Here is a 20,480-nt window from a genome sequence, read left to right as displayed (position 1 = left end):
TCTCTTTAGGATGGTGCTGCATATGCCCCCACTGCAGGAGTGTGTAATGCTTGTGAGCCTGATGCACCTGTCTCCTCTGGCAAAGAGCAGTGATGCTGCTAGTTAGGGGAGCAGCATGTTTTATGCTTTAGTTCATTGCTGTTGACATGGAACAGATACCTGTGTGACAGGGTGGTACAACAACATGGCAGAGCTGGTGGGTTGCACCCAATGAAGCAAGTAGATGCAAGCCTATTATTAGAATCTGAAAGGACAGGTGTAGCATCAAAACTGCAGCTCTACTATGCTGTTAATATGGTAGATGTAGATACTTTTTAAAAGTAGTATTAAAAGTACTACCTTATAAAGTATCTGTAGAAAACAGTATGAAAAGCCTTTGAAGACTGGAACAGGTAAGAAACCAATTAAACATGGCCTCAGTTGCTGCACCGCTTCTGTGGACTTAAATGGACACTTTCACTTTAGTTCAGAGTGCAAAAATGGAGTAACCCAGCTTTACAAGGCAGAGTATTCTAAACAGTGCTTCAAATTGTCTTACAAAGGTTCTCAAGTGTGGTAGCATCTTAATCATCAAAGATGCCTGTTGTGCAAGTTCCTTACTGCTCTAAAAGGATGACTGTTCTCACTGGCAATGTTGTGGGGACCAATCTTCTTGGGTGCTTATCAGGAGGGATAATTCTAGATCTCTCTGCCTTATTGCTGTTGTCTTTGTTTTGTGTTTCTGTCACTGGAGGTGATGCTGCATGCAGGACAAATCTAGGCTTCCAGATAGTGATGATCCATCTGAAGGCATAGAGGCACAGTATCATTTTGGATCTCTCTGTGCCTTGGTAGAGTTTTAAGTTGCATTTTCTGACACTGTACCAGCATGAATACAAACTGAGCAATGTTACAGTTGACTTCACACAGATTTCTATGGTAGTCTTCCTGGAAAGCTGATGCATGGTGGAGTATTGGCAGTTTTCCCACCATTACATGGTCTCTTTGTTGGGGTTTTTTTTCTGATCCCCGTTAGGATCTATAAGGAATTCTGTAGGGGAAACTGCCAGTTTATCTCCTTCCCCCACAAGGAAGTCTGGGTAGAGATGCCCTGCCTCATGACTGTAGAAGTACAGCACTTGTAGACTATTTTCATGTGTCATATCCTAGAGGAGTTGACTTTGTGAATAGTATGGTTCAGTAGATAAAGTGGAACAGCAGTGGAGACAACCATTAGCTTCCGTCTTGCAGGTATTTCCAGTGCTCTTTATGCATTGAGTATAGAACATTGTATAAACGCACTTGGCTTAGCATCATCTGACCTCTTAGAACCACTTGCATAGGTGACTAGCGGATTGCAGTTGTCCAGATGCATTACTACACAACCAAATAGCTGCATTTCCACTTACGGGGCCCAGTAAGCTTTTTAATCTCTATTTTAAGATAAGGTATATGTTTTCTTCAAGCAGGAATCAACTTGGTATCATAGCATAGTCTTAGCTTGGTAGCAAATTAGAAAGGCTTTTGTGTAATTCTGTCCTCTTATCATAATAGTCTCTTTAATGCTGCCTTCCATGATTCCTCCCTTTCTTGGTTGAATAGTCTCTGTATCTATAAAGACTAAGGGGAAACACAGGCACTGCTTTATTGGCCTAGGAAATGGAGATGCCTACCTAAATGCTCTGTATCTGTGACAAATAGAATAATTGTAATGAAATGGATGTTTTATACAGATCTGTGTAAAGGTGCCCCAAGACCAAAATGAAGCAGCAGAAATAAGGCTTGCATTCTAGTGTCTGTATGCAGTCTCTAAGATGACTTGGAAGGCTTCGTGGCCTGCATATGACTGCAGTATTGCAGGACAGTACTGTGTTGGGGTGCCTACATGCAATAATAATCTTTGTACAGTTCTTACCTGTCTAAGTGTTAACTTTATATCATGACCTTTGCAATCTTATTTAGTCAAAGATAGATACAAATAATTTTTTTGGGTGCTGCAGTACCTTAAAAGTACTATTTAAGGCTAGTCCTTTTTTCTCTCACTTAGCTACTGATCAGAAACAAGTTACTGGGCTATCTTTCTTCCACTAAGGGAATTTTAAAAAACCAAAACCCTAACAGATATTTAAGTCCCTTAGGAACAGGGATATGTATACATTCCCCTGTATTTCAATTTGGCATAAGATCTGGCTTTAGTTTAAAGGGTTGCTTTAAACTGCTACCCTTCTGATGCTCAAACTGAGTTTTCCTGTGACTAAATCTTTGAAGGCTGCATTCAAATATGCAGCCTTGCTGTAAACTTAGTTAGGATTTGGTTCCAGGTTTTCTTTGGATGTCAAGATTATTACCTTGAAATTACTGCTCACAAGTAAGACTGTTTATTTGTAATAAATAATCTAGAGTGGTCCTTTACTGAATAATGTGAGAGGGCATGTATTTAGGAATTTTAACTAGTAAGTAAACGCCTGCTGCTGTCAGATTTGTTTTCTGAGTTATAATGATGTGTCTTTCTGAAAACTCATAAGCAAGTTGGGCTATGCTTGGCAAGGATGGGGGGGAGATGTGCTGAATACAGGTATTTCATAGTTAAAATAGGTCACTATTCTGTGATGGCTACATCTGAAGATAGCCATAAAAAGTGGGGTTGTCCAAGTCTAGCTATAGACTGTTGCAAAGAACAGTGTGCCAGACTCTGTAAGTTGCTAGAGTAATAAAGGTCAGTTAAAGTAGCAATGCTCCTGAGAGTCTGTTTCTTCATGATCTATTCTACACAACTGCACATGTCAGGAAAATACTTGAAGTCTTTGTATAGTAAGTCTATTCTTCTAAAGATCTCTTGGTCTTATTGAACAGTTTTAGTCTAAGTGGAGAGCTGAAGACATCTGTGCATGCAAATGTGTGGAACAGTGAAAAGTAAAGTGGTATGAGGATTACTAGCAGGGATTCTTAATCTTAACTGTCTGACATCCAGTGGCTGGATATCTGATGCTGTTGATAGTGTTAGAATACACTAGTGTAATTTCTGAGTCCCAGTGTGGAATGCTTGCTTCCCTGTGCACACATGCAGGGAGGACTCCTGATCAGAATGAATTATAAATACATGCTTTTATTCTGCATGTGTATGCTCCAGACAAGCAAGTCTTAGGGACTTGCCTGCAGTGCAAGTTCATCATACAGGCTGCAGTATTTCTTCTGAATTAAAACTTCCTTGGTCTGTGCTTATCCTTTCCCCAGTCTGGTAGAAGATGGGGAATAGTCATGGTCTGGCTCTAGGTTCTGGCTTAACCTTGAACTGCTGCAACACTGCAGACCTGCTTGTCTTGGGTTTGCTTCTTGTGTCTGTTCTAGTAGTGTATGTATGGCTGCTGCTAGAGAGTAGTTGTGATGGCCAGTGTCTTTAAATGTACATAGAATTCTGTTTTTTGGATGGGATTAGTAACTAATTCTAACTGATGGAAACTAGTGTAATGATACACTGAAAGTTACAAGCAAATAATGTATTCTGCAGTTTTTCCTGTAACACTGAAAGGTATGGCTGTTGATGCCTTCCGACAACTCTATAAGGAATATACCCTTCATGTAGAGAGTAAGGGAGTTCCTTGCCCTAAATTCTTCCTCTTCCTCCTGATGTTGTAAGTATTAAGTTTAGCAAATCCATTTCTAGCATTCTGTTTAGTGCCCTTATCCTTGCAACTGCAGGTCTACTAACAGGTTTTGCATGGAGAGAGAAAATGCCTGATTAGCAAAAGCAAATCTCAGGTTTGGGGTTTCATACCAGTGCTGAGCCCAGACACTACAGCAGGTTGTCGGCTGTACCAGCACACTTGTCAAGGGAGCATAGTGTGAGCAGGATCAGGGAACTTCCCTGTTTCTGCAGCAATGTAAGCAGCATTTTGGCTGCTATAGTTCCACCTTCTTTGGCATCAGTTGTGCAAATTGGCTTTCTTCCCTCACATCAGCACTGGCACTGAGGCATGTGGCCTTGCAGATGTGACTGGCAGACCCAGTCAGCCAGGCTGAATAGCTCTCCTGCAGGAGGAGATGGGCTTGAACAGCCAGGGCAAAGGGAGTGAGGGCAGTGATAGCAGCACTGGGTGATACAAATGGGGGCTGTGAAATTGCTGCCCCCATCTCTTCTGCAAGACATTTCAAGCTGGATGAGTTCCTTGACCTTATTAAGCATGGCCCAGAAAAATCTTTAACCACAGCTGAGAAGGTAGAAACACCCAGCAGTACATGGGGAAGGATATCCCTAGCAGGAATTTCTGCCAAACATATAATCATCTCTTTAACTTGAAAACCAATAACTGGAGACATGCTGAGAGGTAAGATAATAGCACAGCAAAAGAAGATAGAGTAGCATTTTTATTTTTAGCCTGCATATTCTAAAACTTTCAGTAGCATTAAATATGCTACTTAATCTCAAATGAATGGTTTTTTTATATAGTTGAATTACCAGTTCAAGCACTTACAGTCCATTGAAAGCTAATGGAATTTCAGTACTTAAATATTTTCTGGATAACCTCAGAACAGCTGAGGAGCTCTTACAGTTCATAGCTCAGTGAGATTGTTAATTAGTTTTGTGACCCAGGGAATTTCTGTGACTGCATTCTTGTTGGCATATGACAGAACCAAACACCTCAAAGTCTCTAATTCATATTCTGATAAATGAGGATTGTTAAAATACTGTTGCAAAACCTTGCTCTTTCTGTGCTTGCTTTTGATGACATCATATTTAAGTCTTTAATAGGTTGAATACTCAGATTTTCCTTTTAAAGTAGGTATCTTAAGAGTCTGACAAAGCTGCTCTGTCAAGCTATTGGGCTAAGGGTTTCTAGAATCCCATTTTAAAATGCAAAGAGTGGCTGCTTTCAGTGGCAGAACAGCAGTGAAAAGAAATGTCCAAAGATATCAGCTGCACAGCAAGAGAACAAGGGCTGATCTCAGCAATTTTGAGCTTAGAGCTTTATTTCAGTTTTTAATCGCAAAGTGAATTGGAAGAACTAGAAGCAATTTCAGTTAAAGACTTTGGAGGGGTCTAGAATTTTTTTATTATAGTAACAGAATAGTTACTGGAAAACAGGTAAACTTAGTGAAGTTTCTTATGTGTGTTTTTTCTTCTATGTATTTGCATCGGCTGTAGCAGAATAGGTTCTTTTTTGTGAAGTGGCAAGAGCTTTTTCCTTTCTGTAAGTGACTGTACAACTGTGAGGCCTTAAGGCAGGTGAAGTAAAAAGGGATGTGAAAATGCAATCTGGTTTGCACTAAATGTAGTTATTCAGTAATGGGTCTCTGAACCTTGGCATTAGGTAAACTAGTCCCGTTTGTTAACAATATTTGAAGAGTTTAACTCTTATGGCTAAGAGAAGGTGGAGAAATAGCACCCTAGTGGTTATGTTTGGAGGTCATGGAGCTGTTTATAAACAAGTGCCTTGAAGTGCTCAGTTTCAAGGGACCAGCCAAGAATGACACAACATTGTGCAGGTTTCTCTTCAGCAGAAAGCCTTAGTTAACCTGGAAAAGTTATAATCTGAACAGGTAAGAAAAGGGAAGGCTGAAACTGTTGGTAAGTTTAGGGTTAAATTTCTTATATTGAGGGTAGCATAGTTTGATTAGTTCTGAAGATATTTACTTGACCACAGAAGTCTAAATCTTTTTGGTCTTTAGCAGCTACTGTGTATGGCCTGATTTACAGGTCTTGCTGTGCTTTATGTGGCTGGCCTGTCTGCTGGTGTAACCTTCGTCTGAAGAGCATCTTTCACTAGCCCAACAAAATTCACATTGTGCATATGGCTTTGTGTAACCTATTATAAAACAAATCTGGAGTTACTAAAAGATAGGATTAAGCCATTGACCTGAAGCAGATGATGCACATAATTACTTCTAATATCTTAAAGATGAAAGACGGCCTGAAAAAGCTGTGACTTGGGCTCTGTCTAGCACTCTGTTTTAAAGCAGAATGAACTGTAACCAGGAGAACACCACCACCACCCACCTCTGATCTTTCAAAAAACACTATCTGGTTTTTATGGCTTATAACACCACGCAAAATTGAACATGATGTCATTAAACCTGAGGGTAAAGTGCCAGATTGAAATTAAATGGGTGGACACACTGCTGTAGACTGGATTGCTTCTCATCCTCTCAGAGGAGGCTTGCTGTTTGGATACAGTTTACTTTCCAGTAAGTTAAAAGCAATATGGGAGAGGAGGGAATACTTATCACATAATTAGGTGTCTTGTCTGGACACTTAATTCGGAGCAGGCTTTTCAGCAGATGTTAAGACTCTTGGCCTTAAATTTACATTCCCTTAAACTGAAGGCAACATAATAATGTTTTGAAAGCAACTGCAGTCATCACAGGTTCTTCTAGACATTGCTACTTTTTTGAGAGGTGGTTGAATTTCCCAAGACTTCTTTTCTGTACGAAACAGATGAGTTAATGTTGGTGTCTTGATTGCCTCAAGGATGCTTAATCTACAGAATGAGATGAAAATTCACCCTTCTCTAATCGGGTGATGGAGAGGTTCTACTTGTGTTAATTTATTTTTTTTTTAACCTCAAGGAACTGTTACATGTGAGCTTTGAACCATGGTGTGTAAATGGCAGCACAAGGAACAGATGGAAATGCAAGTAATCAAACAGTTGGCTTCAGTGTATTCCTATTAAAATCTTACTGTGCCCCTTTTGGAACCAGTGTTCTATTGTGCTGTTAGCCTGGTCTGTAAGCACTGATACTGCCTGTGTCAATTCTGTGCTATGCTGCTTCAGCCTTGCCTTGTTCTGTGCTGCCTGGCTCTTCTGGGGCTGGAGGGGGCTGTGCTCCCTCTGTTGCCATCAAAGAGACTCCTTGTATGAAGCATCTGGGATTTCCTGAGGGTACACAACATGGGAGCTGTGTTGTGAGCAGACCTCTGCATTCAGGGGGTTCATAAAGTGTTGATAATCTAAAAGATTCAAGTGGCACTTGTAACAGCTCTGCAGGGAAGGTCAAGTACTGTGGCCATTAAGAGCCAGGCTAGCTTTAGATGCAATAAACCCATAAACTTGTATGCTGTTGGGTGGGTTTTTTTAATACTATACTTGGGTTACAAGCCAGGTAATACTGTAAGGCTGACCTTGCAGTTTCTGCTGGTGTGGTGGGGTGGAGAAGGAAGGATTTAAATATTCTTTCCACTTATCTCTACAATGACCTTGTAGTGAACAGTCAGGTTGGTCCATATTTTACCTAAAAGGCAGCTATTCCTTTATTATGACCTGGTAAAGTTGTGGTATCCATATTGACAGGAGGCAGAAGGTTGCTCTCTCTTTGTCTTGGCTGTTAGTAAAAAAATGTTCTCATTGCAGTTGCATAGCACAGTGGACTTAGGGCAACATCACAGGCAGCAGCACTAAGTTTGTGTTGCCAGAAAAATACTTAATTTCAAAGCTTTCTGTTAGATAACATAGCATTTAAAACAATCTTAGGATGTTTGGGTTTAACATTAAACTATTTCTTTAACAGTAATTACATTGAAAAGTTGCTAAGGGTCACTTGGCTTCTCCAGAAAGCAGCTTATCTACTACTGTCAAAGCCGGGCTACTCTTGAACTAGGACAAAATAAACTTCTCTAACTTAAGAGCAAGCCGTGTTAGTTTGGAGACTTCAGTGTTCCAATAATACCTCAGTGTGTAGTCAATCTGTAGCTCTCCTGACTTGGGTGTCTATGTCCAAGCAAGCTGAATTCTAGTTTATGATCTGTAGAACATGTGGACCACAAGCAAAATGCCTTTTGGCAACAATTTCTGGAGTTCAGATGCTACCTGTTTTGTGTTTTCGTAGGTTTTTTTTTCCATGCTCCTGTGGCAGGGACTTCAGTTCTTTTTCCCCTCTGGCTTGCCTTTCTGGTGACTAAGAACAACAACAAAAAAAATAATTGCAAAAAACCTTGTAATAGTCTTCTGGTTTGGAATCTCTGGGGTAATGGCTGAATTCACTGTCCCAAACATAAATGTGTTTTGCTTCTCAGAGATTCTCCCTGTACAGCACAGAGTTGTCACATCCCTATATTTAAGGGATTTTATATTAAATTTCTATACTAAGGAGTGTCCTGAATGAGGGAGCTTATGTATAACATACTATAGAAGATTACCAGAAGAAAAATACTTGTTTTCATTGACTGGTGTTTATTCCAGAATAACACTTAAAAGATTAACTTGTGTTCCTGTACTAAATGTATGTAGCAAACGGTTGTGAGTAAAATGCTCTGCATGCAAAAATACTACTGCTCAGATGGCTGAAAGTGCTGTCCTGAGGGTACTTCTTGGTTGTTGGCATGTTTGTACTTGTATGCAGTAGTCATAAGAACTTAGTTTGATTTGTTGCTTTTCAGAACATCAAGTCATGACAAGGGGGGGTGGGGCTGGAATCTTCACCATCAGTGTATCCCAGGGCAGGTTACGCAGCATGGTTATAGAATTGTCAGCCTCAAAATGCAGGGCATATAAACTGGATTGCTTGGAGCAAACTGCTGTAAGGGGGAGGTTTGGACTAGACAGCATCCAAAGGTCCTTTCCAGGCTAAATACTCTTATGGTGTGTTTGTAGGTTGACAATCCCTTAAATTCCCAGTTAATTTTTAGGGGAACTAGTTATCCTGAAGCTTTTTTCCAATATAGTACTCCAGCTTCTACTGTAGGCTGTGTATTTCCATCCAGTAGAACTTGATAGTGTACTGTGGTAGTTCCATTGTCTTTCTGGAGCAATTGTGCCCAGCCTAATTTGAGACTCCTGGTAGGCCTGTTGCTTCTGTGCTTCTGGAATAATGGGTGCTGCTATAAACCAAGGCTGGTATAGCCACTTCTCATAGCAGTGTTTGCTGAATGGTCTGCTGTTCTCTTTTTAGCACTCTGCCAGGATATGAACAGCTGAGGCCCTTAGTTGTCATGCCATGAGGACACAAGTGTTGCTATCCTAGCATCTCCCTTATAGTTGTCATGTGTCTGGATTACACGTCTTTGTTTTTTTTCCCTGTGTGTGAATCCTGACTGGTGTTGTGTCTTTTTGTATTGGTTACTCTGCTTTTCTCTCCAATGCGCTGTTCTTAGAGATGCTACTTGTGTTGGTCACAACTACTGTGTCCAGCTACTCTTAAAAAAAAGTTGTTTTTAAGAAGTCTCTAGCATTAATTGTTTTGCATAACACAAAACCAAAGGCTTGTTAACTATACTTGTTTATTGAAGCTTATTATTTTATGGCTTTGAAACATCACAAGAAGAATGAGAACAGAGAATTTATTGCAGTAAAGCACAATTTTTTTTTTTCTTCCAAAAGCAAACTAGATTTGCAGCATCAGAAGGCAGGAAGAATATAAAATAAATGTTAACGCCATGTCATAAGACTTTCTGCTGGAAGCTTTTGCAACTTGTTCCTGCCAGAATTTACTGCGCTTTTTCTTAGTTTATGTAGAAAAGAGATCAAAAGTAATCTTGCTACCTGTAAGCAGATCTAAGGTATAGCTCTGCTTCCATGTTGACACTAAGCTGCATCAACATTAAAGAAATGCTTTAGAAAGGTGTAAAGCCTTATAACAAGAACAATAAAAACCATTTCATTTCATGTTATTGAAAGAAATTAGTTTTTTATTCTTTGGGAACTGCTCTAAGTGGTAGTTGTGTAAGGTGGGCTTACAGATAAGAACAACTTGTTCATCTAGTAGCTGTTTTAAGAAATCTTTTGTTTCTTTAAACTTTTATGAATGGTACTGTTGTCACAAATGGAAGGGATTTGTTCTTATACCTTGTTCCTACTCATACTTTAGACATCAGGGATGCGATCTGCTTGCCAGTGCATTGAAATGGCCCATTCCTCAGGCTTGCTGGGCAGAGTTTTAATCTGGTCTTTCAGCACTAGGGAGATGCTTTACCTGTGTGTCACCAATGTCATGGATGGTGATTGTTTCTTCTGTCTGCAGATCTAATTGGTTGCCTGGCACTTCATCTGTGGCAACTGGGACGATGGCTGCCAGTAAGAGCAAGAACCAGAGTTCCTTGGCCCTCCATAAAGTGATAATGGTTGGCAGTGGAGGTGTGGGCAAATCTGCACTCACTCTTCAATTTATGTATGATGAGGTAAGTAGCTTATTGGTTTGGTTTCTCTAAAGCACCAATGGATACAGTTTACCAAACTTCTGTAGTAGGACAGGGGAACTAAATGTAACGAGCAAAAGACCTGATGACCTGACTGGCAGGAGAATATAAGAATCAGGGAGGGGTGCCCTCTGATAACTTCTTTAGCGAAGGGTGACAAAACTGATGCTTGTTAGTTAGTCTTCAGAAGGTATGCATCATGTGCATGTGCTTGTCGGAGTGTACAAAAGCTATCACCAGTTGGCACTGAACTTTAATTTTGTTCCTCTTTTTTAGGTCAGTTAAAGTTGAAGTCAGAAGTAAGCATTACAGCTCATTCTGAGCTAGATGATGAAGTGGGCATGTTCAGAGCATGAATTATTCTGTGCTGGTATACAGAAAGCTAGACCAGATGATCTAGACTAGTATGTGAAGGAATACATGAATCTGTAATTTAGAAGTTAATGTTTATATACAGGCTGTCCGCACATACTACAGTAATTGAGTATCTGAACAGGTGGCATACTTGTTAGTGAAGGCCAGCCAGCTTAATCAGGCTCATGGCACAGCCTTTTGTGGTACTTCGAGGCTGAGAGAAAGGAGGTGGAAAGGTTAGTTCTGTACTGACAGCCCGTCTGACACTGGTACCTTACAAGTTGAACTGGCAGTGGCTTTTTGGATCTGATCAATATTGAATGGACTACAGTATGTCCCTGTGTAATTATAGAGCAGGTTTTCATGTTCAGCAGCTGGATGCTGTCATCTACACCTGTTGAAGTTTCAGTTACCTGTGTGCTCCAATACTTTTACTTGAAGTGGGAGATCTGGATAATGCCACCAGGTTGCTGGTAGCTTATACTGCATCCTTGTCTCTTAAGTTATGCTGAAACTGCTGAATGGTGTTTTATGTAGCAAGACAGTTTCTCTTGACTAGGCAGACTGGCTCTTTGATGTATTAAGTGCTTAAATAATTTGCTTTTTATAGTAAAACTTAAAAAAAGAGGTGGTGGAACTTAGTAGCTGACTGTATTATGAGAAGGTTTGGGGGAGTTTAAATGTCTACATCCAGCCTTTTCCACTTCAGTGACTAATAATGAGACCATTTGACAGTAATTCTAAACACTAATCCCTTACCTTCAGTTTGTAGAAGACTATGAACCTACCAAGGCTGACAGCTACAGAAAGAAAGTAGTTCTGGATGGTGAAGAAGTTCAAATAGACATTCTGGACACAGCAGGACAGGAAGATTATGCAGCCATCAGAGATAACTATTTTCGCAGTGGGGAAGGATTTCTTCTAGTCTTCTCAATAACAGAGCATGAATCCTTCACAGCAACAGCAGAGTTTCGGTAAGTAGCTCTTCTCCCAGGCAGAGGGAAGTATCTGCTTCCTTTGTTGCTCTGACAGCTCCTCTTAGAGCACTTGTAGCTTTTATCCTTTGTTCGTTACCATTTGGTGGCATAAGAGTGTCAACCTAACTATTTGCTCTTAGTAACTGGTAACTTAAACCATGGTATCCAGCCTATGGCTGTGGCTGTCTTCATGCCTGCAACTTAGGAGTACATTACTCCAGCAGCAACTTCAGGCAACTAACAGATTCTTGGACTCTTAAAACCTTCATATTCAAGCCAATTTTCAGTCTTTGTGGATGTGAAGTTTAATTATCTTAGAGCAGTACTTCTGGAATTAAGTCTACCTTTTGGCCAAGTTTCAGACACTCTATTGCTTTCTGCTAGAAGCAGGTGCTCTAAGGAAAGGAAGGATTAGTCTATGCTCTCAGGTGTGGATTGGTGCCAAACAAATGTTGGCAGTCAAACAGTACTATTGTAGGCAGATGTATTCCTAGAAAGATGCACAGTAGTACTAAATGCTTCCATTTTTGTTCTTGGGATTAATAGTTCTAATGTAAAAATCAGCACCAGACCGAGCATGGAAACTCCTTGTGTAGTACAAAAGAAAAACAAGATGTTTAAACCATTACCTGTATTCTGGTCTCAGAATTCATGTAGCCAAGTTCTTCAGGGCAAGTGTTCTAACTTTTACTTCGTGAAAGCTGTTGTCTCAGTGTAGGAGGTAACCCAGAGACTCCCTAGGACAGCTGTACAACTTGAAGTAAAATTTGCTAAAACATGAAGTGTTAGCAGTTCCTTATGTTTGTCAGAATAAAATTTATCAGTCTGGATTATGTTAGTTTTGCTTCAGTGGTACAAGGTTAAGATACTAATTGGTGATACAAGAGCTGGTGCTAAGGTAGACACATTTTTCTAGGGTTTTCTTAAAGCTATGGCAAAACCCCCTTGCACTCCAAGACTTTGGTCCAGGTTCTTGATACCTTACACTGTTCCAACAGTAGTAGGAGACTGCATAATCTTTTAAGAGGTATAAAAATGTTGTTACTCTGTCACATAATTCTTCTGTGACTTCGTTAGATTTCAGAAGGCTGGCAGTTGTGGAGCTGTTCTGCTCAGTTTGGTCTAATGGGGACACTGGAAGGAGCTACACGGTTGAACTGTTGTAGGACTGAAAAACTGAGTGCTTGAACTGTTCCTGGTATAAGATGGAGGAAAAAATCGGATAGTGTTCAAAAAAAGGAAGAAAATAAGACACTTGGAAGGACCCAGCCAAACCTAGGGTTTTGGCTTGTGTGCTTAAGTGAAATATGAGGTTAAATCCAAGGCTTAAGACTTTGGATGAAAAGGAGCAGGAGTGTTTTGGCTTGGCAGTTTGTGGTTTTTGTCAGACTTCTGTAACTAGGTTAACTGTGTGTTGGTTCAAGATTCCAGCACAACAAAACAATGAAAAAGAAATGCTAGTCCTAAAGATGAGCAAGAAGGACATAAAAGCTTTGATATGGAGAATCTCCTACTTCTCAGTGGTTCAGAAGTAAAGAAATAGTGGAACTAGTTAAATGGAGTACTTAAGCTGATGTGCAAGAACCAGCCCCTTGGAAAACTCCTCCCCAGGAAGAAGGGGGCAGTGGGTAGTATGAGTCACCAGCATCACGGACTAAAGTGCAGACTTGTAATATGGATCCTCCAACTTCCAGAAATCTTAAAACTACAGAAAAAGTAGAATACTGAGTGAACTATGGGTTTGTCTTTAAACCCTAGATCTCCTGCTGATGGTATGCATTCAGTGTTTGCTTTTGGTGCCTCTGTAATCTGAATGTGTGAAGGTACATCTGAATGCAACAGCAGATTGTCTGCTTCAGTGTTAACGTTGCTTTATGTTCTCATGTATTCTACGTACATTCAGTTATTTTGTGGATGGACAGTGCAGGCATCTGAAATGGTGTGGTAACTTAGTGGGACAAGGGGTTATAGCACCATGCTCATGCCTAGTTTGGTTCTTGCTTATAACAAACTGAAGCAATCTAAAAATAGCTGTACACTGTTACAGTTCTTTCAGTGTCTTAGATGGACAGTAGCATGTGTCAGTATGTTTTCAACCAAGGTTTTACTCGCAGACTTTGAGACTGACATGCAGCATCACTCTGTCTCCTGGATGCTGATAGGTTCTTTTAGAATGACAAAGTATAGCTAGGTTAATGCTGATGGCTCAAGTATTTTCTTGGAGTCTTTGAAGGAGGAAGGTGGCTAGCATTTTAGTTCAGCACTATTTAGTAACATTCTCCTCTGTTTAGGTAGCCATTAAGAATGATCTCTGCCAGCTGTTTATGCTATTCCCAACCTACTACCTTGGCAAAGCCTTGATATTGAGATGCAATGTAGACTAGAAGTTGAAGATGGTGATTGAATGCCAAGGTGAAACTTGGTGAACATGGCACTTGTGCTCTTATCTTCATTCAGATGTGAACAACTGTTATAAGCTGCTCTGCTACCATACAGCTCTTTACTAGAGCCTGGTTAGTAAACTTACTAACTAAACTGTGAAACTGCCTTCCTGGAAGTGTGAGGCTCTTATTAGTGTGAAACTCATAGTGTTAGTGTTACACACCATAAAATTATTCCAAGTTTATGTTCAACTGTTGGGAAATACACTCTTGCAAACACTAGTAATTTGCAGACCACTTGATCCACTCCTGGTAAGGGTGGGGTTTTTGTTGCTATTGCTAACAGATATTTTTATTTTGAATATCTAATGCATTAGGGAACAGATCCTGCGTGTGAAGGCTGAAGAAGATAAAATCCCTTTACTGGTAGTGGGAAACAAATCTGACTTGGAAGAACGCAGACAAGTGCCTGTAGAAGAAGCTAGAAGTAAGGCAGAAGAGTGGGGTGTGCAGTACGTAGAAACCTCTGCCAAAACTAGAGCAAATGTAGATAAGGTAAGACAAATGTCAACTGCTCAATTAAATTGTTACTACTTGTTTAGTAGCTGAGCGACTAATTTTTTTCTCCTGCAGGACAAACAAATCCACAGTTGGGCTTCTGAAAGCCTAGATAATAAAAAATGAATGAATTCACTGGAATGTGTACACTTAAGGAAGTAGCTAGATTAGAGGAGCCGGAGACCTGGTACAAGTTAATGCTGTTGCCTTGTAACTGGAAGGCTGTTGGTTCAGGTACAAACAACAGTACACTGGCTAAAAGGGTTTAAGGATTCCATGAAGTATGTTATTTTGTTCAGTCTGTGTCCTATTAGAACAGCAATAAATAGCAAGTGACAGACTTAAAACTGTTCCCCCTACCCTACAGAGTTACATATGTTGTGGCTAATGTTAAAGATTTCATTATTGTCTTGACAGAAAACTATTTTGAATTATGGGAACTTGTCTTGCTCTATCCCTGTCCTTTTTTGATTTGTTTGTGCTGGTCTAGGGCAGTAATTTGCACCATGTTTCTGCTGCTGGCTTTTTGCATAAGCAGTGGTGGCGAGTTAGTACAGGAGATGAATTATGACTATGGAGTGTTTGCCTAGTAGTAGGGAAAAACGAGTTTCAAGCCTCCCCTTCATTCTGTGCGTGCTGGGAGGTTTCTTGAAGAAGAGGGTGCCTTTTTACTTATTCATCCACAGAAGATGACCTGAAACTATAGTTGGGCCCTCTAAGGATCCAAGAGTGTGGTTTGGTAACCTGCATGTGTTAAAAAGTTGCAAATTATAAGTAGCTTTATCTTTGGACAAAGAACACTTGCAGCTAGCTGTTCTTATAGACAGCTTCCTGTTTTGTCTGTATTAGTTTGCAAATGGAAATGCTGTTGGGGCATAAGTGACCTAGTAGGACTCTTATTTCTTTCATTATTGGTTAACAATGCATATGAAACTTCTGAGTTGAGACCTTTTGATTATAAAGGACATGGAATAATTTGAATTTCATAAAGATCTGTTTTGACTTGTAGAATGTTACTAGAAAGCCGCTGTTAGATCCAGAAGCGGGATGATGTAGTAAAGCATAAATACCTAGGTTTGCTTTTGCCTACAAGCAGTCTCATGTGGCTAGCAAATGCCTAGCCTGTTTTGTACTTAAATTAGCTTTCTGATCAGTTTGAATTAACAGCAATGTAGCTGTCTGGAGTGTACTAGCGTGGTGTTCCAGACTTGTTCTTGTAGGTCTTCTCTAGCTAGCTTGTGTGACACGACACACTGGTTATCCTTTATGTAAGCACTGTTTTGTGTATATTAAGACAAGTTATCAGCCATTGTGCACTGGCACTGTAGCATAATTTAAAAAGAGCTTAGAAGGGGTTTCAATGAAACTACTCTGTTTCTGATCATAGTATGACTTTGTTTCCAAGTATCAAAACCTTGTGTAGTTCCCCATGTAAAAAAAAAATAATCACCAAAACAACAAACCAAAAAGCCTAACTCTATGGAGTGACACTGTGCTCTTGTTCTGCAATCCTAAAAATAACTTTTCCCAATAAGTCTCTACAGTAAAACTATTATGTTTTAAGTGGTATGTACCTAGGCATCAGGTGTACAGGGATGAAATCGGCTAGAATTTTGGAGAAAAGTCAGGAAGTCATTACTCTGTTTCTTATAACAGTCTGAGAACTTTGTGCCTGACAGTGTCACTTGAATGCTGCAACTTTTTAGTTGTAAACCAGGCAGAATATTACTGAGCAGAGTGTATTTGTAATTACATGTAAAGGACTGGAGTAAACGCTTTGCGTAGCTAACAAGTGATTTGCCTGGAAATATGTTAGGCACAGGCAGATGTTCTCATGAACTGTAAATGCTACTTTTGTGCAAGTCACATTCAATAAAAAGCTCTTAAAGCAGGGCTGTTGGATGATTTGATAGCCAGGTAAGATTGTGCTATTTGCCACTGCTTGGCATGCTACATAATTCTGTTGAGTTTGTCACTAGAATCTGTCTAGACTCACTTCTGCTGTATTAGGTGCAGTCTGGTGCTACATCTTTATTTGTTGCTGAATACAGTAGTTTATCTCCTTTCCGGTGGCAGATCTCGTTTAATTTTTCTCTATTTTTCCCTCCTAGGTATTCTTTGATTTAATGAGAGAAATCAGAGCAAAGAAAATGTCAGAAAACAAAGACAAGAACGGCAAGAAAAGTGGCAAGAACAAGAAAAGCTTTAAAGAAAGATGTTGCTTACTGTGATGCTTGGGAACTGTTTCTACAGGTGCAATGGATAAGATACCACTAAGGATATAGGGCTGGATTCATGAAAGGAAGTCTGTATTGACTCCCTTAATCTTTTGCTTCGCATATCACACCTTCAAAATGTGAAAACAGAACTTTGAAACTATTTCTGGTATCCAACAAAACTTATGCCTACTTAAACTGAAATGCGCTCTGTCTTCCCAGTGTCTTTCAAAACTAGAAACAGTTTCAGAACTACAATCCTTCTGCTTGGTTGTACAAAGTACTTTCATATTAACTTCCTAGTTTACTCTAATGTTCCTCCGAATATGTTACTCTTGAACCTCTACTGGCCTTAACAAGCACAGCTGTTCAGGTTCAAACACTTGTTTTTCTACTGTTGCTGCCCTTCTTGATGTTGCAAACTGCAGAAAAGCTAGATGACATCTGGTAAAGGGTTTGAGTCTTTCCATGTTCTGCTAGTTGTCACTGATATTTCTTACGCTGAAATCTGCTGGCTTCTCACACTCCATGTAAGAAGTAACAACTAACACTGGAGTGTCAACTTAAGCTTCCTTCCATGTTCTGTTTAGTCAATACAGCATTCATGAATCAAGCCTGTGGACTCAATTCAGACTCATTTAGGCAATGCAAAAATTGATATTTAAATCCTGGCTGGATGCATTCCCCACTGGCCTGTCCTCTCATCCTTAAATTAATGGTATGGGGTGAGAAAATGACTGTAAGCCTTTATTCAAAAGGAATAATATTGTCACAGTGTCCTTGAAATACTGTCCTGGGTTTCTTCCATGTATTGTGGCTAGACTTGGTTACACTATATTTGTCATCCTTCCCCTCCCTGGTACTGGAATAGTGAAAATCAGTGATTTGATTGGTTTTGTTTGTTGGAACACTTGTGATCATGTTGAAAAGTGGGAACATCTGCATCTGTCTCTTGTCTTGCTGCAGATGAAAAATCTTGAGTAAGGATGGGTCACATCACACAAACATGACTTGGAATAAGTGAGGCATACATGCTACCTCTCTTTATGATTAGCTGGCTAGTGAGTTGTGTGGTGTCAAAAAGCAAAGTTAAGCAGTTGCCACATCTGTTACTCACTGCTAGTTTTATACGTATGTTTCTGATGCACAGCAACCTAGCACATGGGGATGCATGTTAAGTTTTGCTGTCAGTTATGCAATGGTGGTCATGTTTATCAATAAAACCCTGCCTAGAAATGGAGAAGTCAGTCCTTAGAAGGTGGTCTTGTCAGCTGAATGAACTGAGCTTTCTAATGCAGTTTAAATGCAGCTGCCAAAAACCCACTTCTGTCACTGTGGAAAGTAACTGTCTCTTCTGATGGTGGAGTCTCTCAATGAATTATGGTTATCTTCTCTTTTTGAAGGAGTAGAGAGACTTGAGTGACTATTTTGCTTGGTAAGTGGATGCTTGAGACAGTTACTTGCTGGAAAAAAATATGCTATGTGATTGTTCAAAAAAGCACACTGCAGTACTAAATTAACATAGTGTTTCTTGAGGTGAAGGAGTAGCAAATACTGTTCAGTACTTAGTATTGTAATTTGAGGTTGAAAAACATTTTAACATGTACTAGATTGCTCTTGTGCATTCCACCTCTGAACTCTGAAAAAATGTGTTGGACATCAGAACCTCTGGCCTGAGGTTTCACAGGGACTTATCACAAATTCATTGTCTTCCATAACTATTCAATTTGTCAGGCAACTCATTGGATTGGGGAAACTGTACTAAATAAAAGGTGCTGTAATCTTCATTCTTGTCAAGTTAAATTCCTTCTTTGTTAATGTTGTCTTGATTGCACAAAAAGTGGTTAACTAATTCAGAAGCACTTCTCTGTGAACAGTGTAATTAATCGGTATTACAAAGCCAAGGACAACAAGTTTTGAAGGAAAGGCTGGGATTCTGCAGGCTCACAGAACTTGTCACTTGAGCTCTGGTACCAATGTCTAAAGCCTAGGCACCTAATGGGGCACTTGGAGCTGTAACACTTCAGTGAAGTTTCCTTTTGAACTTCCATGGATTAAGTCCATTTCTGAGTGCATATTGTGCATACAGCAAATGAATGTCTCCTGGAGGAAGGCAACTCACTTAGGTTTGGTTTTCATTGAGACCTAAAGGTTAAGTCCTTAATTAACCTAAAGGATAAACAACAGTTGAGTTCACATTACAAGCTTATCTAGGTCAAGCCCCTCTGAGGCAGATTGTAAAATGTTTCTAACAAAACCAAATAAGCTTTCCTTGCTATATGAATAATGAACTCTGTGAAGCTCACAGTGGGCAGCTCAGCTGTATTGGCTCAAGAGGCTTGCATGCCTTGACCTTTGATCTCTTTAGTCTTAAAGTACCTGACAGTGTTTGATAGGACACATGAACAGATTCAGGTAGGACACTCAGAACAGTGGGTCTCCCGCTGGTGTTCTCACCGTCTGTGTGCTGTTCTCACTCAGGTTTGTGGTGGTTTTTTTTGTTTTCTCTGATAAACTCCCCCACTGAGGTAGACTTGGAAGAAGGTGCTTGCTGCTGTGTGGTTTGATGCTGCATCTCTTCAGTATGCTGTGCTAGTCACTTTTTCCAGAAAGACTAAGCAGCAGCTCTTCAGTATTTTTTTGTACTTGTGACAAACTTCAGCTTAACTTTCCAGTTACAGCTGAAAAGATGATAAACAGACAGCTACCTTGGCTACTTCATAATGGTAGGCAACAAGCAGTCTGACTTGTACCAGGAAGGCAGTAAAACTGTTCGCCTGGATGGGAATCCTGTTGCCTCCACCTTGTATGGTGGAAGTGCTTGAATGCATGTCTTTAAGGTCAGTATGATTTGAGGGTTCTTGATTGACTTCCAGGTATGCTTCACTGGACATCAACATCAGGTGGGTTGACTGGAGTGAATAAAAAAAAAGTGGTACAGAGCAATGCATCCTTTGGATTTGAGGGTTTCTAATTGAAATGAGTGCTTGTGGATTTGGTACATCAAACAAGGAGGACTTTGGCAAGAGGGGGTGTGGCGTGGGTGCCTGCTAGCCATGCTGTGTAGCTAAGGCAACTGAAGGTTGTATTGAAGCTGATATTGTAGCAAACATTGCATATTAGGTAATCAAAGACAAAGTCTTCATCTGTATAATGGGCTCTTAAATATTTCTGGAGCCTGGCTGTAGGCAGGTAACTGGATACTTGGAGCTTGAGGTCATATAAGACTTGACTATTCACTTGCACTTAAGCGTTCAAATATTAATCTTGTGTAATGGTTTAATATTAAGTCGAGGAGCTGTTTACTGCTATATGCAGTCTTCCATATGTGGTTTAGCTGTGGGTATTCAAGTGCTCCACTCTTCCTTCTGATCTGTGCTAACATGTGAGACAAGCCCCTGTTACAGTGGGGACAAAGTCATATGAAAAAAGCAGGTAACCTCTGGGAGTGCAAAGGCAGACTTGACTCTTCTGTTTTTTGAGGAGCATCTCCCCAGGTGGGAGTACAGATGCAGCATGAAGTGCATCTTCAGTGACTTGTGCCATGCGTTCTATACGGGCTAATGTGCCTCTACTGCATTTTTTAGGTGAACACTTGGTTTAGTGAAGGGAAAGGTGTATGCATGCATTTACTGGGCATTAAACCTCTGTAAGGTGTTAATAGCCATCTGAAGTTCCAGTTGAATCCTATCTGGCTAACATAATGCTTAAGAATACTTTAGGGCTAAGGCACAAAGCTGTGATCTGGGCAGCAGTAAGAGCTGGGGGGGAAACACATAACTAAATGCTCACAAAGATTTTTTTTTTTAAAGCTTTCCAAAGCATTAACCCAGTACTTGAGGATGATATGTCTACCAATTCTTGTTCAAATAAAGGATACTCCTTATCA

General features: G+C 40.1%; 1 protein-coding gene across 3 annotated transcripts in view; it reads left to right on the top strand.

Moving 5' to 3' along the window:
- Positions 1–18,378, top strand: part of RALB (RAS like proto-oncogene B) — a 49,501-nt gene extending 31,123 nt beyond the window's left edge. For all 3 annotated transcript variants that reach the window (XM_037397279.1, XM_037397280.1, XM_037397278.1), the window contains 4 exons: positions 9,931–10,087; positions 11,225–11,433; positions 14,195–14,372; positions 16,487–18,378. In XM_037397279.1, the coding sequence (XP_037253176.1) occupies positions 9,974–10,087; positions 11,225–11,433; positions 14,195–14,372; positions 16,487–16,606 (621 nt within the window). In that variant the 5' untranslated portion in view covers positions 9,931–9,973 and the 3' untranslated portion in view covers positions 16,607–18,378. The remainder of the gene's footprint in view (positions 1–9,930; positions 10,088–11,224; positions 11,434–14,194; positions 14,373–16,486) is intronic.
- Positions 18,379–20,480: the final 2,102 nt, after the last annotated feature.

Source organism: Falco rusticolus, chromosome 8, assembly GCF_015220075.1.
Source record: "Falco rusticolus isolate bFalRus1 chromosome 8, bFalRus1.pri, whole genome shotgun sequence".
NCBI classification, from domain to species: Eukaryota; Metazoa; Chordata; class Aves; order Falconiformes; family Falconidae; genus Falco; species Falco rusticolus.
This window is presented reverse-complemented; position numbering and strand designations above follow the sequence as displayed.